The sequence below is a fragment of the Cydia strobilella genome, chromosome Z (genome assembly GCF_947568885.1).
Source record: "Cydia strobilella chromosome Z, ilCydStro3.1, whole genome shotgun sequence".
Classification (NCBI taxonomy): Eukaryota; Metazoa; Arthropoda; class Insecta; order Lepidoptera; family Tortricidae; genus Cydia; species Cydia strobilella.
The window spans coordinates 16,839,987-16,867,571 of record NC_086068.1 but is presented as its reverse complement, the minus strand read 5'-3'; the positions used below and the strand labels follow the sequence as shown (position 1 = coordinate 16,867,571).

The 27,585-nt window shown below is 36.4% G+C and overlaps 1 protein-coding gene across 2 annotated transcripts; it reads right to left on the bottom strand.

The window, feature by feature from the left end:
* LOC134754237 (polypeptide N-acetylgalactosaminyltransferase 35A-like) lies at positions 1–22,702 on the bottom strand. Of its 2 annotated transcripts, XM_063690419.1 has the most exons (11): positions 22,392–22,700; positions 20,240–20,512; positions 20,020–20,155; positions 19,385–19,805; positions 18,499–18,739; positions 17,888–18,033; positions 16,343–16,495; positions 15,861–16,078; positions 15,636–15,765; positions 13,233–13,367; positions 1–9,455 (listed from the first exon to the last, which is right to left on the bottom strand). In XM_063690419.1, the coding sequence occupies exons 1-11, from the start codon at positions 22,510–22,512 to the stop codon at positions 9,324–9,326; spliced, it is 2,106 nt and encodes a 701-aa protein (XP_063546489.1). In that variant the 5' UTR covers positions 22,513–22,700; the 3' UTR covers positions 1–9,323. The 2 variants fall into 2 exon arrangements, with proteins under 2 accessions (XP_063546489.1, XP_063546490.1); XM_063690420.1 differs by lacking the exon at positions 20,240–20,512 and having other exon boundaries at positions 22,392–22,702.
* Positions 22,703–27,585: the final 4,883 nt, after the last annotated feature.

Below are 27,585 nucleotides of genomic sequence, written 5' to 3'. Positions count from 1 at the left end.
TCAAAAATACTTTTATTTAGTATGCATCAATGCCGGTGTGATAGCAAGTCTGACGACTAGGATAACAACAGTGACAGAATCTTTATTCCTTAAAGTATGAATCGTTTTGCTTCATTTTCTAATCAGAAGGTTATCAACGTATCACAGTGTTTAGTAAATAGGCCGTATTCGTATAAATGCAATCGAACCATTAAGTATATTAAGCTCTATCTTTTTCTTTCATAATCGAATAATCTCTATATCTGTCGCCTATCTCTTTTTACAGTTTCATCCAAAAAAGAATGGACCTTCTTGTGCGAATTTGAAGCTGAACGATCCACATCAATAGGTAATAGGGTCTGTAACAGGACAAAACACAGCACACATGGTACTTCACATATCTAAGAAGTCTGAATGAAGAATGTGTCGCCCGTGTTACAGGCCCCACCCCGTATAAAGCGTATGCTAAACTGCAAAACATGCCAACAATAATTGACAATATCTGTATTGCACTAATCAAGTAAAACAGTAAATACAAACAGACTTATTCGAATTACCATACCGTAAAATGAGTCGAGTAACCCGAACAGTCTACTTAATATTATGTATGTCGGTATATATGTATTTATCCTTATTATGTATGTTTCAAACATCGTCGAAGCTACTGACCCGATTTTGATTAATGAGGTGTCAATCGATTACGTTATAATGATTGGTTGGTATAGGATTAAATAGGACTCCAAAAACTAAGAAGGTTCTAACGTTCTAAGATTAGAAATAATTTGTGGTCGGATGAAAGGGTAAAAAAACTTTCACTTTTCACTTGTTTTTTTGATATCTTAACAGTTAATTTACCTACTTACCTAATTCTAATCAAACCACAAATCATTAACGCCTCCACATGTTTTACAAGTATTTTATGACAAATACCAAATATTAAAAGTGTTAATACTAATATGATTAGGTACCGTCCTCATTATACGGTAAGTAATTTTAATACATCTTTAGTCTTGTATTTTCACACTTAATGGAAAAAACGTACCTATAGCAACCAAGTTTCCGTGTGTGATGCTATACAGCACGACCACGAAATATTTTGTAACATATATTGCGGAACAAATTCAGGAAAAAGTACTTTTTTGTATTTTTTATTTAAAAAAATGTACTATACGGTTTGAGCACTGTGACATAGGGGCCGTAGTCGTGCTGGGTAGTACCTTCCTGGCACGACCACGCTTTATTTTCAAAATACTACAAAAGAAATGTACTTTTTTGTACTATTATTTTTAAAAAATTGTACTCGTACGGTTTAGACCAGGTGACATAAAGGTCAGGGTCGTGCTGGGTAGATGCTAACTGGCACGACCACGCTTTTTTTATGACATCTGGTTAATTTTATAGTCAAAATAGTACAAAAAAAACTTTACTTCTGTTTTTTTATTTTTCGTAAATAACTCGTAAACATGCTCATAGCAAAAAACGTTCATATGCATAAATAATGTACATAAAATTATCTACAAGAAAGATTTCGTACACTTTTTCGCTAGGATCAATATTTAATAAAAAGATATTAAACCGGGAAAGGTAATAAAAACAATTGTGGTGTTTTTTTTCTGGCTCTCTTGATTCAAAAACGGATAAGATGGTTGCATTGTAATCACATGTGAGGCAAAGTAATCAAATGCAAATTTTGAGTTGTTTTCTTATGTTTGCTGGTAGAATTAACTTTTAAATGATAAATATTTAATAACATTCAATTTAAATCGATATGCTTTGATTTTGTTTGATATTTTACAGTTAGTATTTTCCTTGTGTTGGTGTGGTAAAAAAAATTGTGTTTCACTCGGAAAATTTGTTTAACCCTCGTGGCCTTGAAACCCTTGCAACGCTCAAGATTTCATTTTTTTAATTTTGGAATCTTTCGCTTGCTCGGGTATCAATATTAGCACGAGAGGTTTAAAAACTACTTTGCTCCCTTGTAAAACAATAGTACATTGTGCAACATGGGGCGTAAGTTAAATATTGCAAACGAGTGTAGTACAGTATAGTTAAATCGCGACGGCTTGCCGGAGCGATTTATAGACTCGAGTTTGCAATATTATTACGCCCCGAGTTACACAATGTTTTTCATCACACTTGCGATACAAAAATGAAGTGTAAAGACAAAAAACTATTAATTATAATACTAGAAACTGCATAACTCCCTAGGGAAAACGCTTTTTCTATAGTTCCCGCTAAGCCTGCGTGCAATTCCACATTTACTGAGCGAGTGTGATGAAAATCAATTATAATCAATTCTAATGTTCCTTTTTTTGTTTTTCGTCCGTACCTATAAGTAGGTATATTGCTTTTTGTAAAAGTACAAAAAAGTATTTTTTTTCCTGGATTTGTACCGCAAAAGAAATTACAAAATCTTCCGTGGTCGTGGTGTATCATTACACATTTTCCGTTGCTAATAACATATTGGAATGCTGGTTAAGAACTTAGATAGATACATTAAGAGTATACGGGCATGTACTTACTAACAATTCACAAGTCAAACGTAAATAACAACAGTATCGTTACAGCTATTATTGTCGAGTGAGATTTCAGACATTAGTTGACACGTGACACGTTATTTACGTGGCATATTTACCACACATCGCTGCTTATCGTGCGTTATACACGGTGGCTAAAAAATAAGTGCATTCCCGTTGCCAGGGAGGTTTTGGTATTATACTGAGCAACTTGTACTATGGGACCAACCCCCCAATCGCGAAAAGAAAATTGGCTGTTTCATACATTTTGGCTGGTCCATTTTCTATGGGAGGGTAATTTTCTTTTCGCGATTTCGTGGTTGGTCCCATAGTAAAAGTTGCTCAGTATAATCCCAAAACCTCCCTGGCAACGGGTATGCACTTATTTTTTAGCCAACCTATAGGTATAATAAGTTATAAGACATCAGTTACTCTCGCACTTACAAACTTGCGGGTAAGTGACAATTGTCAATGAATATCGCTAAGAAGCTCTATAGAGTCGGATTCTTTTCATGCCATTATTGAGTATAAAAGGCAACCATAGTACGCCTGCTACACAACTAACACTTTAAGTCAGCATACCCGGTGAAATAGTTCACTTCCGCTCATTCGGAAGTTACCACACTCAATCAATAAAATTCCCACTTCAATCCCCCCAATTATTTTTAGGAATGTACATTATTACAACAAGCGAGTTTCAGATGAGTAAATTTTACCTATTTTATAAATTAAAACTCGCGCATCGTTTTGAAACATTATTATTGTACAAATTACCTATATTACCTAGAATGTTACCTTTACGTGTTCCTTATCTAGAACGAATCGTTGGCTTCCTTCCTTATACTAACGGCACCAGGCTTGGATTAATAACTAGACCACTAAACACTATCCTACTTTAATAAAACGCGTACAAAAACCACTTTGCTCTTATTATCTACAAATTTCAATGTAATCAGAGCAATTAATCTGAAATAAGATGTACCTAATTATGGACTGAAACTAGGTGTTTTAGACGCCATATATAGTAAACTAAATCATTACGAGAGGGGTTTCATTATGAAAAATACATACAAAATATCTGATTCCCTAACATTACCCATACTTTTAGAGCACCTGAGTTTGTTATAACAGCCGTGATTTAGTTATTGATTTATGTAGAAACAAAATCCACTATACGTGTTATTAAAACAGGGTTTAATGAGTACTTCAAAAAAACTTCGGACGGTTTCGGTTTCATAAGTGACAAAGTTCCTGTTGCCATAAGATATTAAACACTCTTAAACTCTATGCAGCATACTGCGATACAGCGTAAACAATTATAAGCAAAGGGAAAAATAAATTAATTACTAGGAACTAAATATATCGATCCCGGGATAGAAGACGACAATGAGCTATGATTACTAACCGACACCAAGACCAACCAAGCAACCAAGTGATTACCAAGGATTGACAAAAAAGTTTCTAAGGATCTTCTTTCATATAAATTAAATATCATACATTTTGCAGCCACAAGCTTACTCCCGCTACCGGCGGTGTAAATGAGAATAGTTATTTACGTCGTGTTTTAATTTATCACCACTCGTTGCGAATGACCTATTCGCACGTGTACAAAGTTTTACAGTACATATGGCCTTTTGTGCGGGAAAGTAGCACCATATGTACCGTAAAGCGTATTTTTCATCACACTTGTTCGTAAAAGGTGTTACATGTAGGCGATGCGGTCCGTAAATCCTAAATTTTGAACTAGGGCCGTAATTTATTTATTTCCCTTTTTTCTCTCAAGTGTGATGAAAAACACTGTGTGCCACTCGTGTTAATTAAGCCCTCGCCTTCAGCTTCGAGCTTCAATTCACACCCGTTCGTATGTTCTTGTTTATCGCCCTTAATACACAATATACCTATTACTCCTCGTCAATGACAGTTGGTTCATGACCTGCTTGGCATCTGTAAGCACCTTTGCGGACGTGTCAAGTTTAGCTATTAAGAGAATTAGCGCTCGTGATATATTTACAATGTCACGAGATGTCGAAAAAATCAAATATCGTTTCTGGCAACCGCAACTTTTAAAGCTTAAAATACATCTTATTCATTTATTACCATAAATATAAGAATATTGTCTCCTTTCAAAATATAGTTCCTACGCTGCTTTTGCTTATCCTCTTCTCCTCTTACAATACAACACCGATAAAATCTTGTGATATCAAAATCTGACTAAAAATAGAACAAAACAATTATATAATTATGTACTAATTAGGTTACACAGCATATAAGGCTATAAAAAGAATACGCTACGCAAAAACAATCTGTTAGGTATATATATATATATATAAGTTACAACTACTTACACATTAACTGCAGTTCAATAGTAAAGCTAAGCTTAAAGTATTCTAATTATTACGAATATATGTAAATAAATCTGCATGGGTATTCGAGATTCGTGGAAAAACAAACTTTCTTATTAATAAAACTCAAGCTGAAAGATTTTTCATCTTATACACGGTGGCTAAAAAATAAGTGCATTCGCGTTGCCAGGGAGGTTTTGGGATTATACTGAGCAACTTTTACTATGGGAATTTTTGGCTGTTTCATACATTTTGGCTAGTCCATTGGTAATTTTTTTTTCGCGATTTCGTGCTTGATCCCACCCTATTTTTTTGCCACCCTGTATTTCAATTAATGTAGGTATTTAGTAAACTTCATCGAAATCCATAGGACGATTCAGGAAAACTGGTTTTTAAAGTATATACTACAGGTACGTATATTAAAACATATACTGCTCTTTTAGCAGTACAGTGTTAAGATTCGTATTGATTCTGCTGACCAGCAGTTATAGTTAATACCAATTTAAAATAACAAATAGTGCATTTTAAAACGTATTTATAGTAGTTTATGTGACTGCTACATAATGAAAGGCATTAAAACTCGAATGTGGGTTTATGAAACGAACGTAGTGAGTTTCATAAAAGAATCACACGAGTGTTTTAATGCCTAATTATGTACAGTTACATACACTGCTTTAGCTACACACATATTATAAACGTTCTATGATATATTCACTAACCTCATATTACAGCCGACACAGTTGCTTTCTGGCGGAATTCGCGGATATGAGGTGGCGTCTCCGAAATATCTTTATCGCACATTTTACACGAAACTTTTGCTAGAGTTACTTTAAAAACTACAAAACAAATTATTTTTTACTTACAATCTTTTAAAGATAAACTGCACGTCAAATGGCGGCAATAAAAACTTTTTTCACGCATGTCACGCACCCGTAGTTTTTTTTTAATTCAGAGACAAACTAGAGTGGGGGTCGATTGCCATATCGTTCGATACCAACTAATAAGCGAGATTTGTTAAATTTGTATGAAATTAACATTTCATTCGAATAAAACGTCATCTCTACTAATATTAGAATAGAGGTCAAATCATTTTTTTTTGTTTTTCAGAGACGTTCGAAATTTGAATAAAATAATATTATCGAAATCGATGTTATTATTTAGCAATAATAACATTTTCACAGATAAAAAATTTGCTGTAACAAGACAGTTTATCTTAATGTTGGCCATTATTTACGGATTTTGAAGGCATCATAGAGGGTTTATGATATGTGTGTAGATAAAATAAATAAGTTATTCATTACCTGGCTCCTAAAAATAGTTCGCGATGTATATTTTTTTTAATAGAACAATTACAAACTGTAACTTTTTAAATCGTAACATAATTAGGATTCTGGTTTTAGATCATTTCATTGAGAAAAAATGCAAAAAAGCTGCACGTCACTAACTTGGCGACGACTGTTTTTTGGAGCTAGTATTTAAAATGAGCCAGATATCGATTCCGACAATAACTATGAGGCCTAATTAATATCCAAGAATCGCATACACTCACATTTCAGAAATAGTAATATACCCCGTTGGGCGCTATTGACACATCTATTGTACTAACGATGTTGCTGTACTTATACTTACTAAACCAATCAAATTAGATTTTTTCGACGAATTAATTTTCCAGCAAGCAGGAAATCGTCTTAATTGCTCTTTTTCAGTTTTTGTTTGTAGCTCGAAAATGGTACGTCTGACGAAAAATATGGTCTAATCATGATGAAAATCCATATCTGAGGATCCAAAAGGTAGATCCGTTGAATTCGTAGTCAAAACTGTAAAAAATGGTCGCCAGGTAAGTAATATAATATGTACCAATTATAAATATAAAATTCACAAGATAAACGCTCACTTTGTATAATTTGGAATAACAAAATTTGCATTGTATAAAATCCGAATTGTATAATGTCAAAATGTCTAATTTGTTTTTAGTTAACATTCAGTATAGACAATTTCATGTTGTATAAAAGTTAAATTTCATAAAAATTATATAGTGGAACGATCTAAAACCGGGTACACTACATAATTCCGAAAAACGTTATGACGAATTTCAGAATACCGAATTTTATTATTCCGATTTTTAAATGCTCGACCTATCAAAATTCCGACTGTCGTAATTACGAATGATGAAAATCACGAAAATTTATATTTCCGAAAAGCCGAATTTTGTAAATTCCGAACCACATAATTCCGATTATAACATGTCCGATGGTGACAAATACCGAATTTGACAATTACGATTTTTGAAATCATGAATTGCGAATTGCCATTATTCCGAAATTTTAAATTCCGAACCACATAATTCCGATTATAACAATTCCGACAGTGAAAAACGCCGAATTTAACATTTTAGATTTTTGAAATCCCGAATTCCGAATTGCCATTATTCCGAATGGTATAATTCCGAATTGACGTTATTCCTATTTTAAATATCCCAATTTTTAAATTTCCGAATAACGATATTCCGAATATATTGTTAAAGTTCGTTTTCTTGAGGGTCGCAGTTCTAATCTAACCTAATCCACTTTTCTGGCAACAGTTCGTTTTCTTGGGGGTCGCAGTTCTAACCTAACCTAACCCACTTCTGACAACAGTTCGTTTACTTGGGGGTCACAGTTCCAACCTAACTTAACCCACTTCTGGCAAGAGTTCGTTCATTTCGGGGTCGCAGTTATAACCTAACCTAACCCACTTATCTGGCAACAGTTCGTTTTCTTAGAGGTCGAATCTCCGAATCCGAATTTGTTTATGCCGAATTTTTATGCCAAAAATATTTTATGCCGAATTTAGCGTGATGCGGCACGACAGGCACCCGTAATAATTACTAAAACGTGAGTCTTCATTTGAATATCACGAATTTCATTTTTCCGACCTTACAAAAGGCCGAATTTCTGAATACCGAATTACTCAAACGAAACGTGTCTTCATTTGAATATCACGAATTTCATATTTCCGACCTTACAAAAGACCGAATTTCTGAATTCCGAATTATCTTATTTCCGATCGGACAATGGTTTTTCGGAATTTAAAGATTCGAAAAACATTTTTTCGGAAAAGTGTTAAATCGGAACTTTAAGCTTTCGGTAAAATGACAATCGGATTTAAAATTTTCAGAAATAGCATATTCGTGATTTTCTTCCATCGTGTTTTAAAAAATATTTCGGACTTATAAAAAATCGGGATTATGAAAATCGTGCTTATGAAATTCGGAAAAAACATATTTCGGAATTATTGGGTGTTCCCTCAAAAACCATATCAGTTAGTAGGTCTATGAACATAAATACTATATTTTTATTTTCATTTTATTTCAACCTTGCTCTCCTCCTCGCTTCGTTCGTCGTCGAACCTAACGGAGGCCTGTTTTAGTTATACCAAAGTATATAAGATATTTCAAATATCTTTATTTGTAACAATTGCTATTTGTTATATTATGTTATATAAACATTAATTTACCAATACAAACTTTATATGATATATATTAATATATACGAAGTATGTTCGATAATTTCTACCATATATGTTATAAACATATATTTTTTGTTGGTATCCCAACGTGTGTTATATATGCTGTGAATGCTTGTGAATGATATTAAAATTAGATTACATCATATTTTGGTATATATTATAAGATGGACCCCACCCACGCATTTAGGACCAATTGGAGGTATTAAAACGATTTCCAGCTTGCTGGAAATTAATTCCCCAAAACGATTTTTATGGATCTAATTTTATTGGCCTAACTATAGCTCATTATGAGGATTAGAAAAATAACGGACGAAGCTTCTTAAAATTTAAGTCATCTCAGAGAAATAATGAAATAAGTTTATTGTTTTCCATTATTAATTAAGAAAATAAGAGGCGTTTATGTGAAGTATTACAATTGTTTTCCTAGATACCGCACAACGAATAACGCATGACTTTTCGAATAGACCCTTTACGCCTGTCTCTCATGCATGAGACTATATCATACCTCAAAATATTTTTATATAAACACTACTTTACTAATACAAGCGTTTTCGGAAAGGTACAATCGACCCATGAAAATAATCCAACGAGTATACTTGTCCTCAATATTATCGTTGATAGTACAACTATTGACATATCTATAACACTATATATCTATAACAATAAACTACTTGAAGGGTACACGGAAAGAACATGTTTTGTCACTTTAGTAACATTTTATGTTATCGCATTTTTAAAGTTGGAATCGATGTAATAATGAAGGTATTTTTTTTCCGTGAATAGTCTTTTTTAAAAGTGAAAAATATATTATACAGTGAAAAAATATATTATGATACTCGTAATATTATATTATACAATGATGATTACAGAAGATGTAAGTAATAGCTCATTAAGAGATCTGCATTTTGGGATTGACTAGACATGTTTTTTCCGTGTACCCTTCACTAAGTAATGTAATTTTCAGTAGTTAGTAGACAGTTTAAGATCTGATGAAGTCCCATTGATTCGTGGGTTGGTTATCACATATGACCATGAGGAGAGGCTCCGATCTGTAAGCGCGTTCGACCCCGAGACACATACCTGCCGCCTCGTTGTAAACTGGACTACCTGCCTGTAATAACAATACTACATTCATTTCTGGTGTTCGTTAAACAAAATGTATATTTATTTTATCTATAGGTAGAACCTACATCCATAATAAGACTAATAAACCATCATGGCACTGATGAAAATTGGCAACAAAATTATAACGCAAGAATGCTCATTGGTACATTTGGTACCAGCCGGGGTTTGAACCTGCGACCTCCGGATTGAAAGTCGCACTACGCTCCTACCGCTAGGCTACCAACTACATTAACATTTATTGAGGCCTGGGACTTCCGGTTCGAACGCCATCTTGATAGTAGCCTCGTGATTAATTCCTTTATTTTTTGTTCATTAATATTGTTTAAAGTGTAATATCGATAGCTTATTATACAGTAATCTAATTTGGTAGTGTGCAGTGAATGGAGAATTAATCTCAAAGCGTGTTTAACCACCATTTTGGAGTCAACGGCTGATAGTCCACGTGCTTCTCGTAAAATCCAGCTATCGGTTTTACGAGACAACAACAACAATAACTACCGAACAACGTCGTGCTCTAAGAGCATTTGGTATTTCCACCTCTAACCGTGTCCGGCTAGAGCCCTAGAGGCCCATAATTTTATTTACCGTACACTGGCTGAAGAAAATCTAGAAATATTAATTCGATCCCACGTGGATCCCACTTTGACGTTGGCGAAATCATCGACAGTACCGATGGAGCCATACTACTTAAAGATTGATTGATTGATTGATTGAGGCCTGGTTTCACATTGATTAGTGTTTAGTGTGAGTTCATTTGCTACTTGCGTTTAGTGGCCAACGTATGTACTCGCACTAAACACTAGGTAATCAATATGTAAACAGGCCCTAAGGAAAAACATATAGCACTAACTAAAAACAATAATAGGTACTTTTTCATCACACTTGCGCAGTAAGCGTGCAATTTTACGCAAGTGCAGCGGGAGCTAAGCTCCAGTTTACTCCCACGGTAGTTACAGCTTTTATTAACTCATAGTCGTGCGAAATAAGGTTATAAGTAAAATGAGTCGCTTAACTTCAAACTCGGGTAAATTTTTTCACAATATTCAATCGTGGTTAAATGCCGGATAGGTGTCCTGTCAAACTTGTCCATAAATCACAATATGGCGGACAAATGTTTGTAACGTCACCGTATTTAACAATTATTTCGCTTAAAATTTAGTTTTAGCCATAGCAAGTGTGATGAAAAACGTGTATAACTCCGGGGGTAAGAATATTGCAAACTCAAGTCTCAGCCCGCGGCTGTCGTGAATCTAAAGCCTCTCGTTTTCAATATTTTACTTACCCCTCTTGTTGCACAATACACCATTGATATTGATATGTACTAGTGAAGCCACGCAAGGATACTAAACTGGAATTTTTTAACACACTGAATTAATGTAAACAAACTACTGTCACTGTCAAAGTGATACTTGCAGGCAAGTCAGGGGTTCTCAAAGTAAGGTCTCGCAGAAAAACTACAAAAAAAATCTAGGTAAGAAATGAATTAACTCAAAAACTTTGGACTAAATGGGGTAATAAAAAAAATCACAACAACCAAAAGCATTAAGATTAGTAACCTAGGAAGGTACAATATAAAAAATAACATGTAGCTTAAATCTTATATGGAAGGGGTTTCCCTACTAATATTATAAATGTGAAAGTAACTGTGTTTGTTTGTCTGTTACCTCTTAGATAGTTTGAGGCCTGAGAAAGGACATAGAATATGTTTTATAATCATCATTATCATCCATGAACCCATCAAGATTTGAGGAGTTCCCTTAATTACTCATGGAACTCATCATTAGAACTGGGCCTTGACAAAAATGTATCATTGTACTAAATTACTTGCTTTAACTTAACAAACAAGACAAATATGGCCAAACGTGAAATACGAGTCAATGAAGAGTACCGTTCATTTTGGTCTTCATCAGCAGTTTCACTTTATCAAGTGGCACTTTTTTTATTGCAAATACTTGATTTTGTTGAAGAAAATACAAAATTTGCTAGATGTATGCCAATAAGATTTGAGGAGTTCCGCCAATTGCTCATGGTTTCGATTATCAGAACTGGGTTCTGTCAATATGGAACCAACTTCAAACTATATGATTACATACAAAAAAAACTAAATCGGTCCAGAAGTGGGAGTTTTGCGGTAGCATACCTACATACTTACAAAACAAACGATCAAATTGATATCCTCTACCTTTTTTAAAAGTCGGTTTATTTTAAAGCCATCAAAAGCGATTACCGGAGCACTCAATCTCGAAAGTTGATCGCCCAGGTGAATCTCCATAGTGATACCAGTGCAATAAATAAACTACCCGACAAAACAGCTTTTTATTTTCCATTAATAAAACAAAATGTTTTTTATTAAAATTTAGTTACGTTTTAACAGTCATTATTTCTGTAGAAGAATATAAAAAGATTTCTAATAAATATGGAAAATATGGACAGTTTAAGTACCTTGAATGCTGCAAAAGTTTTTTCACATCACCTATTCGAAAAGGGAACTATTCTTTCCTGCTCGGAGGGAACAAAGTTGCACTTTTCTGTTCAAGGACATTTTGTTGCCAGTATGAAATATTGACACAAAGACATGTGAAATTAGTATGCATATAATCGATTACAATTTCTTTATAATCGATTACGTGCATACAATTTTTGCTTAAATAATATTGTGTTGTAATTGTAAACAATAAATGTAATTAGCGTATTTTAAATTAATTAATAGCATATTTAAATTAACTAAATTAATTAATTGAAATGAAATGAAAACATTTATTGTCAGACCACAGGTAGAAATATAAAAGATGTTAATGGTGATAATTTAAGTCCTTTTCCGCAGTCTACAGTATTTACGGTGTACAATATTTAGTGTCATGCACAACATGCAGGCAAGTTATTTACACTATTTACATATGTCACAGTATTGTCATACAATAATGTCCCCAGTTTTGTGTCACTTTATTACGCTATATCTGAATATGTCAAGTTTATTATAATTACATTATTCATTATTATTATTTTATAATTTACCATTATATACATACCATTTACCATTATATACATTATACCAAATATTTCACAAAGCATAATTATGCGGTTCTGCATCGTGTATAAATTTGTAAATCAATAACTTTATAATAATAAATATAAGTGATATCAGTCTTCATAGTGTTCTTCCGAAGATTTGGTTCAAAGGGGTAAGAGCTAATTTGTTACCAGAAAAATCTACAAAAATAATGTACTTGATTTTCATTGTATCATTTTAGGTGTTTGCTGCTGTCTTTGAAAAGATATTAGGTACATAATTATGAGCTGTAGGTACTTTCAATTTGTCAGTACAGTCACGTCTGAAAATATCGATACGGACAAACTGCCAGAAGTATGTACCTATACTAAGGTCGTGTATACATATTTTTGGCACTTTGTCCGTATCGATCTTTGCTTAAAATAATAATGTTTTGAAACCTAATATATGTATGTTATTTCCTCATAGGTGATGTGAAAAGCAGTATGTGTCACATGGTAGCAAAATTATTTTCACCTTGGGCGTTAACACTTGAATCCCTCACTACGCTCAGGATTCTATGTTAGAATCCCTCGCTACGCTCAGGATTCTATTATAGAGTCCTTCCCTTCGTTTAGGATTCAATTGTACGCCCTCGCCGTAATTATGTCATTTTGCTCCCTTGTGACACAATCTACTATTTGTCACCCGCCAAATCTTTGTTAACATTAATTCCGTGTGTTTAAAAATTCCAGTTTAATCACGTGGACTCACCGAAGCCTTGTGTTTCCACGCCTGCGCACCGCCGAGCTCGTGGCACTTGCCCAGCGTTGGCGCCACGTTCCCCGTCGCGTCCAGGCACAGAGTCCGTCCCAACACCAGCTCATTGCGACTCGTTTCGAACCACATCTGCAAATACATACAGGAATATATTTGTTTAAAAAATGGACGGCCAAGTCAACTTTACCGGTTAAAAAATAGGTCGCGAAGTGCGTAGTTTATGGTCAGTCAAAAATTAAAAAGGCATAGTTGGTCAAGTAAATCTCGTCAGTAGAAAAAGGCGGCAAATTTAAAAAATGTAGGCGCGAAGGGATATTGTCCCATAGAAAATTTGAATTTCGCGCCTTAAGTCTCGATTTCGGGACTGCAATGTTGCATTCAAATTCTATTATTTGTCGAGTACCAAACTTTTAAAAAAAACCGGCCAAGTGCGAGTCGGACTCGCGCACGAAGGGTTCCGTACCATTACGGAAAAAACAGCAAAAAAAATCACGTTTGTTGTGTGGGAGCCCCATTTAAATATTTATATTATTCTGTTTTTAGTATTTGTTGTTATAGCGGCAACAAAAATACATCATCTGTGAAAATTTCAACTGTCTAGCTATCACGGTTCATGAGATACAGCCTGGTGACAGACAGACAGACGGACAGACGGACAGTGGAGTCTTAGTAATAGGGTCCCTCTTTTACCCTTTGGGTACGGAACCCTAAAAAGTTATATTGCCATATCAAATGAAGGCGTAGGTCCATAAACAGCCAAACAGATGATCAGTACTTATTATTATTATAATGTTGGTACTGCGACTATTTAGCTGTCTCAAATAGGTTGGCGTATTTTCGGCAGAAAAATACACTTCGTTTTTTAATTTAAAAAAACTGGCGGCAAAGTAAATCCTATCGATTGTTTTTACTTTTTTCTGTGAAAATATATACGTAAGAACGACGCTTTTGTAAAATACATCTATTCAATTTTTTTATGAAATAGGAGGCAAACGAGCAGACGGATCACCTGATGGTAAGCGATTACCATTTTTGAGAAAATCACTCTATGTATATGTGTGACTTCGGATTCCTCAGCCAGCAAGTAGCTACCTCCGAGCCTCGACAATAATGTACTATTACACCACACCAGCTGGTAAAGGCTCTCTTTATTGTTCAAAAACTGATAAGAAAGTTGCATTATATTCACATGTGAGGCAAAGTAATCAAATGCAAATTTAGAGTTGTTTTCTTATGTTTGCTGGTAGAATTGTTTTTTAAATGATGAGTTTGAATGATAACATTCATTTTGAATCGATTTGCTTTGATTTTGGTTGTTATTTTACGCTTATTATTTTCCTTGTGTTGATGTGGTGAAAAATTTTGTGTTTCTCTCGGTGGCAAAATTTGTTTAACCCTCGTGCCTTGAAACCCTCGCAACGCTCAAGATAAATAAAAAAAACTCCGTATACTCCGGTTCCGTACAAACTTTCAATTGTCTCCTGTAAATTGAATCACGAAAGAATTGACCAGAAGTATGCTAAGTGTAATTGTGTACAGCGCAATCTATCGGCAAATTGGCTAACGTTGGTTTTTCATGGATACTTAATTATTTATTATGTGAACCGATTTCAAAAAAATTTCAAGTATGGTTTAAAATGGTTTTGGTTTAAAAGGTGGAGTACATGATATGTGTAATATAAAATTACCATTTTTAGCCGTCAAAACATTATGAAATTTACAAATAAGATAAGCCGACAAAATCAGTGCTTTACGCGCGTTTACCTAAACGTCCATCAGAAAAAAAAACACTACTAATTTAGTGAAACTGTTTTCAAAAAATTGATCTGTAAATCGGCAAGATGAGAAGACGTGCTAATAGAAACCAGTACTTGTTTTGTTATTGCTATTACGTAACAAAAGGTGTACAATTTCACAGACTAAAATCGATAACTGGCTCATAACACCCGTAAAGTTTTTCTTAAACCATGCCCTTAGCCATCACAAACGCGTAGTATAAGTATTATGTGTTAGCGCCTCTTAGGGGCATTTGCACCATTCACTAGCCCGGGTAAACCTATTTTTTTTTCGCAGGGGTATATTTACGTATGTCACCCCCGAGCTGCGAAGGCCCGTTGGGGATGGGGTGGCATGTGGGACTCACTCCTCCGGTACTCCCTCTGTTACTCAGAGGGAGGGGAGGATAATACCCACTAACTCCCCCTGCAGCGTTACCCTCTCTGCCGTTATTGGGGAGCATCGTGAGGTCACGAGTATTCTATCACGATGCTCCCCCAACCGGTTAAAAATGGTTAGCATGGTTACCAGTACAATGTGACACTGGGTTAACGGTTTAACCGGTTAACCCCGGGTTAGTGGGATGGTGCAAGTGGCGCTTAGAGAAAGTGCGTCTCTCACTTGGTTAAGCGTCCGTATGCAGCTGGCGAGGACGAAGCCGCTGCCCTTGCTCTTGATGTCCTTGGCGCTTTGTATGCACAGCGACGTGTTTTTCAGACGTAATTGGAACGAGTCAGTGTAATTGCGATGCCTGTAAAAAAATACAAGCTAGAGTTATTATTTGTATGAGAATGTATTAATGCAAAGTATAGAGGTACCATTGACCTGCAGTTGTACGGCACTGACCTGGAATGCCACGGCTGGAACTTGTTCTTGCCGGGGTCGTTGAGCGCCGCCATCCTCCTCTTGGCCGCCGAGTCGTCGCCCAGCTCGAGCTCGGGGTACACGTTGTCGAGATACCACTTGAAGGATTTGCACTGCAGTCGGTCTCGCAGCGCCTTGCGCTCGGAAATATCGCCCACAGAAACTTGCGACGCCGATGGGTTCTGATGTATCACTTTCTTCTGCAATATTTCATAGAAATGAGCTAATGTGTCTACGATCGTAAAATATGTGGGTTACATTTTATTGTTTTAAAATGTCGACAGTTTTCTATGAGCAGCAGGATATGTACCGGCTCGTCCTTAATCTTTGAACACAAGCTCTTTATCAGCTACGAGTGTGATCATCAGAGTAGTTCAGAATATGCAGAACTAAGTCAGCACTGTCTACTCTAGTTGTTAATTCGCGCAATAGAGGGTATGTTTAGCAATTTTCAGTGTACGTACAATGTACTCGTCCATCCACACGTAGGCCATCCGCATGGAGTTGTGCAGCATATAGTCCTCCTTCTCGCCGAGCCCGTAGGGGCGCCGCTTGCGGAACACGTGCCCCACGCGGCTGCAGGGCACCAACTCCAGGCTCCCGCCACACATCCATATCTGAAACGTGGCGCTCACTTTCTTCTAAGACCGTTTTAAGCGGAAAACTGTGGAGCCAACTTACTGACTTTTCTATGTCGCATTTAGGGAAAATGTTATGGTAATACGGCTATTATGCCAAAAGTTATTTAACTCTCTTGCACAATTCAAACATGAAGGTTATCTAACCAACTTGCCGTGATTCTCCAAATGAACCGATTTGTGCACGGCAATTGGGTGCATATACATTTTTGAGAACCTGTTATCAAAATATTTATTGCGCATTGGTGTAAGTGGTTTTAGTAGATTTCAGGAACAAGTTAAAAAAACACGTGGTCACGCAGAGCGCATCGTAGCTATGCGTGATACTACTTATTATTCAATTTACGAACGATTTGGGTATCGTCAACTCCCTGCAGTACGAATTGCTCTATAATTTACATACTTATATCTGTGACACATGCATCCTAGCCTCGTAAGGGCCACGGTCCTATCCGTTGTTGTACAGAGTTGCATTTCCTCTGTTTCGTTCGATTTCAAAACCAAAGAAATTCAACCATATTTCCTTCACATTTTTTTACATTTCATTTTTTATCATAGTTAAACAAAGCCAGCCGTCCGCTAATCGTACTAATTACTGAAGTTTATGCGATATGTTTCTAATGCATCTTTAGAGGACTGCACTCAACTCAAGGCCCATAAAGATTTCTGCCCGATACACCCGAGCCAAAGCCAAAGATGGTCTTAAATAAAGAATTTTATTAAGTATTATTATTATGTTCGTCCTTTACATAATCTCGGGACCACGGGGTCCCGGACATTTGGAAGGCGTGTGTGGGGCCGAAGCCAACACGCAGAGTCCCCTTGTAAAAAGACAATTTACTCTAAAAGGTGATGTGACACCAACCAACGATTATCCCTGTATGCACTATAGTAGTGCACCCAAGGACAAGCCCCGGTTAGTGCAGGACTATTGCAATGATAAGAAACAAAAGAAACTAGGCTATTGTGTTGAGAGTACTGGTTACCGGATCTATGGAAATACTATGTCACCTGCCCCAATCTATGTTTAAAAACACAAAAAAAAGTGCACAGGTGGTGACTCGTCAACTCACAATATGGGTCCCCGTCCCCGAACACGGCCGCTCGCACGGAGCGACAAACACTAACAGCCACTGTGCCAACTCGCGTCTTATGCATATTTCACTTTAACCCTGCGAGCATATAGCTCTGACACCCCACTCTGGGCGGCCGGTAAAGGCAAGCCAGAGTCCTGCGGTCCCTACCGAGTGTTCACTCCAGCCGGTCAATGAAGGCAAGCCGGAGGGAGGGGCCTGACTTATTATTATTGTTATTCCTATCTACCAATACAAGAGATAACCGTTACTTTCTAATTTTACTATTATTACTTACCCTGAATGAAATCTCCAGGTTTTCACCTCCCCATACATTCATGCCGGAGTCGTATTTCCCGATGTAGTTGAAGTAGTGTCGATATATCGCAAACAATCCGCCAGCCATTGTCGGAGACTTGATAGGTTGCACGAAATCTTCGTCGGCTTAAAACGTTGAATTAAATTAAATAAAATTATTACTTAAAAACCTTATTTTAAAATAGATGGGATGGGATAAGTGAAACAGTTTATTTTGCTCGGGGCAAGAGAAACCATATGTCTAGGAGTCTTTAACAATAATCAAAAAAAATGTAATAATCCTTGTTATCTAGAAATTTAGAACATACTTTAATTTTATGCGAGTAATCTTACAAAGATTACAGTCATATTCTTTGTAAAACCATTCAGAATAAAGATAAAATTCAAGTAGGCAATTTGGCTGGCCGGTATTAAATTAAATTTAGAATGACTTGAATCCATGATACCTTTAGTACTTTAAAAATAATGAATAGAAGAACCTAATGCATGCCTGCTTATACTTATATCTGAAGCATACTTACATGGTTACGCAACAAAGTTGGCAAATTTGGCAATTGAAGTATTTAAAAGTTTACGTACGAAAAAACATACTTTTCAATGTTCCTTTAGGCAAGTTGTCCCATTTAAAATGTAGCCCCCAGTTGAAGCCTCCTCGCACCAGCGGGCTGGCCGAATACTCGAAGGTGTCGGCGTTGATGACGTCGATGACGGGCGCGACCGCTCGGGACGAGTGCAGCAGGGTGGTCCCGTCCACCCCTTCGGACAGCCGCGCCAGCAGCGGCGGGAGCCACTCTGTGTTAACCTCTATATGAGAGTCCAGGAACACCAGTACCTGTACACGAACACCCGTACTTAAAAAAAAACCTTCAGAGTTCAGTCGATTCTTTGAATGCACACCTGTATGTACCCTATACATACAACTGTTTTATTACAAACCTTGGATATACACGGAGAGACAGCTACGTAAATAAATATTTACCGCTAATATTTCAACAACAAACAGTTTTGATGTAACCTAGACTATTTAAGCTATTCAACTCCAAAAAGAAAGAGATTCTCAATTAGTGGGAATCTGATGTATGTATGTATGTTATCTGACTTCTCGAAGATGGCTGGATCGGGTTTTTTTAGGGTTCCGTACCCAAAGGGTAAAAACGGGACCCTATTACTAAGACTCCGCTGTCTGTCTGTCTGTCACCAGGCTGGATCTCATCAACCGTGATAGCTAGACAGTTGAAATTTTCACAGATAATGTATTTCTGTTGCCGCTATAACAACATATACTAAAAAGTACGGAACCCTCGGTGGGCGAGTCCGACTCGCACTTGTCCGGTTTTTTTAATAAAATTATACCTTACAGTTGGTATCATGATCATTCATTCAAGATCACATAAGTAATGAAAGTTACAGAAAAGTTTTGAAGTTCTCCCTTGTACGACATCTAGAGTCGTACACAACGGGATCGTAGTGTACTTACCTCTCCAATGCTATTGTCGGCCCCGTGCAGCCTCGCGCGTATGAGCCCCTCCCTCCGACTCGTCCGTAGAAGTCTTATGGTCAAACCATGTTTAGGATTCCTGTCAGTGGGCTTCTTCTCCCCATTAGGATCATCAATGATATAATCTACAACATTCTCTACATCTATGTTATTAGTTTCAAGCATTTCTTCATCCCTTCGCATTTTGTTGTTGAGATCATTAACAGCTTTCTGTATATCATCATGAAGACCCTCTATGTCACTATAATCATCAACTAAGATGATTTCTTTTAAATGTTTCTCATCTGTTCTGTCTAATATTGAATGCACTGAACGCATGAGGGTTTCAAAGTGTTCATTGTAGAAACATATAATTATGGATGCCTTTGGTAGTTTATTACTGTACTTCCGTATACGACATCTAGATGAATGAGAAAAGGTAAGAAAAAACAACATTTCAACCAGGAAGGATTAAGCACAGACTTATAGTAGGAGGCATATAGAAAGGCAACATTGGAAGTAGCAGTTAAGTTTTATATAAAATATGTAATATTACACAACACTGCTGTCGACTCCTAGTGTATGTAGCAAGCAAATGAACAATAATGATTGTTGGAATATGAAGCAATACTTACAATTTATTTCTTGTATCGGGTACACCCCGGTGATTTCCTATTCGTTGTGATATAAGTGTGTTAAAAGCATGCAAATTGTACCCCTTGTCACGAGTTCTAACGTCTTCAATATTACGTATCAATCCAAATTGACTGTCTGGAACACACCAGTAAGAAATTAATTGGAGCTTAGAAAAAGCATAAACGCAATACTACCCCTACTATACACACAATAGGTTACCTAGACTTTTATCTGGCTTGGCTGACAGTTTGAGTCCCATTTGTTTGGCATATTTTTCCTTCAGCATCATTTTTCGATGATATTCTGATGGATTTTTTTGGTACTTCCACATGTTTCCTGAATACTGATTTTTGACTCCAGGGGTGTCATACAGTAAATCTTTGCCTTCTAGGGCAGCAATAGATTTGTCATTATTTTTTATTCGGTTCTTCTCCTCTGTATTCACTAAACGGTAATGTATTTTTTTCTCGCCATTGATCATAACTGTTTCACCTAAAATGTTGATCATAAATTCTGTAGATCTACAGGTAGAGCTGTGATGATCTAGATAATGTTCTCCATTTACTATGGGAAGTATTCTCAAGCTGAATGCATAGGCATTTGTATAGACAAAACAGAGAATATTCTCAAGAACAGCACAACTCTATGTGATATCAAGCCAAAGGGGTCCTATAAGTAGCTGGAAACCAAAAAGTGGTGAATAAGGGACATCAAATATTAAATTTAAGTAAATGATTGGAAGCTAATTCATACAAAACCAACCATTATTCATGTCTCTCAAAGAGCTCATATGAAGGGGTTGCGGACTTGATTTTGCAAGGGAGTGATTAGCGAAACCCTGTGTGGGAGACATACCTCCCTCAGCCTGATCAAGAACGTAATTACTAGAGGGCGGAGTACCGGTGGCAAATTTCACACTAAATGTATGGAGTCGCCTAAGTATTCTTATGATTAAATAAATAACGAATAAATGATTAATTTTGCATACTAATTTTTAGGAACTTATAGAAATTATCTTAATTGTTTGAAAATGAAAATTTAAAAAACGAGTTAAGCTTTATAAAAAATTGTTACGAAATTATACCTGAATCGATAGAAAAATTAGAATGCACTAAAATTCCGATAGAAGAAAGTTTTCTGGTAATAGATATAGTTAGGAGTATTTTAAGCCTCCAAGGAAGTGAAACCATGCGAAATAAACTCGAATTGGTTCTAGATAGAAACCCAGATGCTGACGAATTAAGGAATATGATTACAATGGAAAATTATAAACAAGTCCTTAAACATGCAACCATGACATCGGTAGATGTAGAGCGATCGTTTTCCACTCATAAATGGATCTTCAATAAATTAAGAAACCGATTCACTCCGAAAAACCAGGAACATGTGGCCATAGTCCAGTCATTTTATAACATGGATACGCACTTAAGTGTAGATTGTGAGGAGGACCTCGAACACATAATTCCAGTCCTCAATTGTAATTGAATGGTCTTGAAAATAATATATCGTTTGGCAGGTATAACTTATTAGTCTAGTATTTAGTACCTAATGATAATGTTTTGATAAGAAAACATATTATTATGTATTATAGATATTAACAACATATTACATTATATTTGTATGCTCGTAAGATAATTTCTATAAGTTCCTAAAAATTATTATGCAAAATTAATCATTTATTCGTTATTTATTTAATCATAAGAATACTTAGGCGACTCCATACATTTAGTGTGAAATTTGCCACCGGTACTCCACCCTCTAGTAATTACTTACCTAGAAAGGCAATGGGATAACTATAATCCCACATTTTTTTCTCAGTCTAATACAAGACAAGCAACACAGTTGCAAATCTATTAACACTATTTAGTACTAAAATATATTCACTCTTTGAAGCCTGGTAAAGAGTTAATCTGCTTTACTATTAAATAAGATTCATTGCAAATCTATTCACATTACTTATACTAATTAAGGTATATAACTGAAAGTAATGTTGAAAGCAATATAAACCACATCAAATAGATTATCATATAGATTAGTGATATGTATATAGTTGATAATTAATAGCTTAGCTTAACTATTCAGTGTTAATTTATTAACCAAGGCTTTTGCATCAGTCCGGAACTTTTATGACATATAAACTCAATTAACAGTTAGCTCATACCTAAATTAATAATGTGACAGCGGCTGCTTAGAAAACCTTATCAACTCAATAATTATTTTGCTTGACAATTAGTATAATAATAATAATAACACAAGTAAAAATGCTCTAATGGTTTTGGGCTAGTAGGCAGTAATATCTATGTAAGTGTATAAACAACTGTTTTTTTTTTTTTAATAATTTACCCATAAAATTACTAGACAGTAAACTTACCGCTCATGTTCAGCAACCAATACAAATACAAAGAAACACTCCACGTCGCAGAAGCAAATAAAATGCCCCAAAGGAAAGAGTTATTTATTTTTCCCATCCTTCTAAGACAATATCTGAACATCAATATCTTTAAGGAGTATTGATGGATTTTCAATGCACAGAGTACTTTTTAAAATAAGGATATAAATTGAGTAACCCGGGTTTCTAAAAACAGCACACAATAATACTCTGGCTGCTAGAAAGTCGGCACCACTAAGCCTAAAAAAGAGGCAGGTTGATTATACTAGTATTTGGACCCGTCTTATGTGCATAATACTATTTAGTATTTCCGAGCCAAATACAAATAAAATAAACGCTAAGTGACAGAAAGGCTACACAGTGCGCCGCCGCGGTACGCGGCTACAATTGCTACAAACTGAAAGAAAGAAAGACATTAAAATTAGGGTGCGTTTAGATATTTACATATAATCCTAGTGTAAAAATATCACTAACTTGCTTATTGCTTAGGGACACCAGATTATAACACGTGTTGTAAACGTTGTAATGTATATAGTTATTATACAAGATAAATGTTACAGGTCCTAACTTTATTATTATAACTTTCGTACCAAGTAGTAAGTTATTCTGATCGTGAAAAGGCACGAAGCGCATTCGGTCTACTCAAGGGCCTGACAATCTTTGATAGAGAAAGATAGTCTTATTGCGATTCCTATAAGAGCAAAAGCGCGGGCGAGTAAAAGCACCCACGAGATGGTCTGATGGTGTGAAGAGGGTGGTTGGCGGCAACATGCAGTGCGTGACTCATGTGGCTTATGATCGCACACTATGGAGACGGAGCATACATGGTCGCGATCCTCAGCAATGAGGGACCGAGGAAGAAGAAGAATAAGAGCAAAGGGAAAATAGCGCCATGCTTTGTCTTTATCACCGACCGGGCATCTTTTCTGTTAGAGGTTGTGATAAACTCCATAGACTAATTTGTAAATGAAGGCCACATGATTTCTTTTATTATTTTTTCTTAATGTCACTCTTGTCATGTCTATATATGAATAAACATTGAAATAATCGATCCACATTAACATGGTAGCAGAGAGTGATTTATTTTAATAAAATTCATTAATTATATTGATAATGAGCGAAGAAAAATAAATAACGTCGATAACGTGAATATTTTATTCAATAATAAGTTAGCAGTTTTCAAATTTTTTCAAAACAAATTCTAACAAGAACCGTCAATATGTCAACTTCGTCAACAAGATGCAAAATTGATATTGGTCGTTTAGAAGGTAAAGAAAATTGGACAACATGGCGCTGCAAGGTACTGTTACTGCTAAGAGGTACTCCTGGAGGACTAGATGCTATCAACGGCAATCTAAAGTCACCAACTCAACCAGATTCAACAGCAACCGCCGCTGTCATGGCAACTTATCAAGAAGCTCTACAAGAATATAATAAGTCGGATAGTGCAGCTATGCTTATTTTAATGGCTAATATGTCAGACATTACTCTACAAAAAGTTATGAGATTAACCAGTGCGAAACAAATTTGGGATGAGCTACACACCCTATTTGATGGCACGTCTGAGGATAAAAGCTACAATTTATGCTACAGTTTCTTCAGCTTTCGCAAGGATCCCCTTCACGACATGTCAATGCACATATCTAAGCTGAAAAATATATGGCATGAACTCAAGGTCGAACTACAAAAGGACAAGAATGAACTTCCAGAAATCTTACTTATTTGCAAGATTCTAGAAACACTTCCCGACGATAGTTACTTCCCGTTCAAGTCAAGCTGGATGCTTATGACTAAAAAGGATCGTAACATAGAAAATTTGACAGCTCAAATCTGCAGTTACGAAAGGTCATTGACGAATAAAGAATCTGAGACTTCTGAAGCACAAGCGTTAGTCGCACTGAATTTCACACGCAAAACAAAGAAGAAATGCGGGTATTGTAAACTTTTCGGACATAATGTCAAACAATGTCGCAAATGGATTTCGGATGGCAAACCCCCCAAAGTTAAACCATCGACAAGCGAAGCTATTAATACAAACTTGAACCTTACTCTGATGCAAGTTGAGATCAACGGAACAGTAACAACCTTAGTAGATCCTGAGAATTGGTATGTCGATAATGGTGCTACAAGTCACGTAACCTGTCAAAGTGGCGTATTCTCCAGCTTTCAACATTTCGATAATGATCAAACGGTTACATCTGCGAACGGATCCAAAAACAAAGCCATTGGAAAAGGAACAGTTGACTTATTAGCGAACGTCCATGGTCGCCAAGAAAGAATTCAACTATGCGATGTCTGGTACGTCCCTGAAATTAAACGAAACCTGTTTTCTGTACTTGCTGCTCAAGATAAACTTGAGAATAGTGTCTTCACATCTGAAAGAGAATCCTGTCAATTGATACATGATGGAAAGGTTAAACTGATTGGAACGCGAATCAAAAATGGAGGACTCTACAAGCTGAAAGTTACTGTATCGAATCAAACTCCAGAATTAAACATCGTGGCAACAGAAAACACTTTACAACTTTATCACGAAAGATTTGCTCATCAGAACAAAAGACACGTTAAACAGTTGATTGAAAAGGAACTTGGCATCAAAGTTAAACTTGATTCTGAATTATGCACTGGATGCGTCTACGGAAAAGCACATAGACATAAATTTGGAACAAGACAACAAGCTAATGAACCAGGTGAGATTATACATACTGACGTATGTGGCCCTTTTCCAAATTCATTCACGAAACTACGTTATTTTGTATTGTTCAAGGACGGCTACAGCAAATATCGTCATGTTTACTTCATGAAGCATAAGTCTGAAGTTAAAGACAAGCTCGTGCAGATGATCAACGAAGCAAAGACAACTGGCCATACCATAAAAACAATACTGAGCGACAACGGTGGTGAATTTAAAAATGAAGCAGTTGAGAAAATACTTCAATCTCGTGGTATCCAACACCGATTGACAATGCCTTACACAGCTGAGCAAAATGGATCAAGCGAAAGAGAAAATCGCACCCTGGTAGAAGCTGCTCGCACCATGATGCACGCTCACGAGGAACTCCCACTTGCCTGTTGGTCAGAGCTCGTCAATACGGCTGCTTACATTCTAAACAGAACCGGACCAACTTCTCAAGAAGGAAAGTCACCATTCGAACTCTGGTTTGGAAAGAAACCTGCCATAAAACATTTAAGAGTCATTGGAACAGAATGTTTTGCACACGTTCCTAAGCAAAAGCGAACAAAGATGTCCAAGAAAGCCCAAAAATGTATTTTAATTGGCTACGAAGGTGATGATGGCTATCGGTTGCTAAGTTTTAATAAAAATAACGAACCGACTCTGATCAGATCGAGAGACGTAACCTTTAACGAATCTATAATCAGATCTGTTGGATTAGAATCAGATGATGCTCCTGATGCAGATGAACAAGAAACAACTACTGAAATAGAGATTCACTTCCCAAAGACTAAAGAAAATCATCCATTCTTTGATGCAAGGGAGGATATAGAACAAGATGACGAAGTATCTTCTGGTATGCCTCAAATTTCAAATGATTTACCTTGTCAACAAGAGGAAGATCCCGTACAAAGGTATGACACTCCTGAACCTGATGAATGTCGAATGAATTACTCTGATGAAGATCATGAAGATAATGATGATCATGATGAAATTCCTGAAGCGAGAATTCTCAGAGATAGATCGAAACTAAACCCTCCAGTTCGATATGACGATTTTATCATGTCAGCTATAGTCGAAGATTCAGATGAGCCCAAAACTTATAAAGAAGCCATGAAGAATCCTCAAAAAGCTGAATGGATAAAAGCTATGGAAAGCGAGGTGAAATCCTTAAATTCTAACAAGACGTGGATTTTGGTAGACCAACCTAAAGATAGAAAACTCATCTCTTGTAAATGGGTCTTTAAAAAGAAAACCAATGCCGATGGAAGTCTTGACAAATATAAAGCCCGACTTGTAGCGAGAGGCTATACACAAGAAAAAGGGTTAGACTACGATGAAACGTTCAGTCCTGTTGCTAGGATGGCGACCATACGCTCAATTCTAAGCATTGCAGCAAATGAAAGTCTAGCTCTCACTCAATTCGATGTAGCCACTGCATTCCTAAACGGTTCATTAAGTGCGGTACATGCACCAACCAGAAGGTTATAATGATGGCACAAATCGAGTTTGTAAATTGAAGAAATGTTTATACGGTCTCAAACAAGCACCAAGATGCTGGAACAAATGCATTGTTGACTACTTGAAATCATTCGGATTTAAGCAATGTGACATGGAACCATGTTTGTTTATTCGGAACAGAAACGGAAACAAAATAATAATGGGACTCTATGTTGATGATGGCTTGATCGCCTCTACTAATCAGAAGGAATCTGAAAAGTTTCTAAACGAACTGAAGAGAAAATTCAAGATTACAACAAAGCCAGCTTCTTACTTTCTTGGATTAGAGATCATAAATGAAAAGGATGGTTCTATAAAGGTTTCTCAGAAACACTACGTAAACAAGCTTTTAGAAAAGTTTGGCATGAGTGATTGCAAGGCTGTCAGCACTCCAATCATAAAGGAAGTACAGTCAGATACGGAAAAAGACAATGATGTCAGATTCCCTTATCGAGAAGCTGTCGGTGCACTGGCATACCTAATGACAGGAACCAGACCAGACATATCATATGCCATAAGTGTTGTTTCCAGACCATTAGCGAATCCATCTCATGAAGATGTCTTGAAAGTAAAACGCATTTTTCGTTACCTTAAAGGAACTATGGATTCAGTTATTGTCTATAAGAAAGGACACAAACCCGGAGTGTTGGAGTGTTACAGTGACTCTGATCACGGCGGAGATTTCACTTCTGGACGCTCCACTTCAGGCATACTTTGCCTATACGCAGGAGGTGCTATATCGTGGGCAAGTCGCAGACAGACATCAGTCGCGATCTCAAGCACTGAAGCAGAAATAGTCGCGGCAAGCGAAGCGGCCCGAGAAATAGTCTGGCTTCAACGACTATTCCAGGAAATCACGACATTAAGCGCAATTCCTACATTGCAGATAGATAATGATGCTGCTATAAAACTGGCTCAGAACCCTGAGCTTCATAGAAGAACGAAGCATATTGCCATAAGACACTTTTATGTCAGAGAGCTAGTTGCTTCAAATGAATTATA

What these genes read in the sequence shown, in the direction of transcription:
- LOC134754237 (XM_063690419.1), bottom strand. Translation starts at nt 22,512, where the DNA reads ATGTTCAGATATTGTCTTAGAAGGATGGGAAAAATAAATAACTCTTTC. An exon ending in CCCGATACAAGAAATAAATT is followed by an intron (nt 19,806 to 20,019) that starts GTAAGTATTGCT and finishes TCATTCATCTAG; the next exon opens with ATGTCGTATACGGAAGTACA. An exon ending in GCATACGGACGCTTAACCAA is followed by an intron (nt 13,368 to 15,635) that starts GTGAGAGACGCA and finishes ATGTATTTGCAG; the next exon opens with ATGTGGTTCGAAACGAGTCG.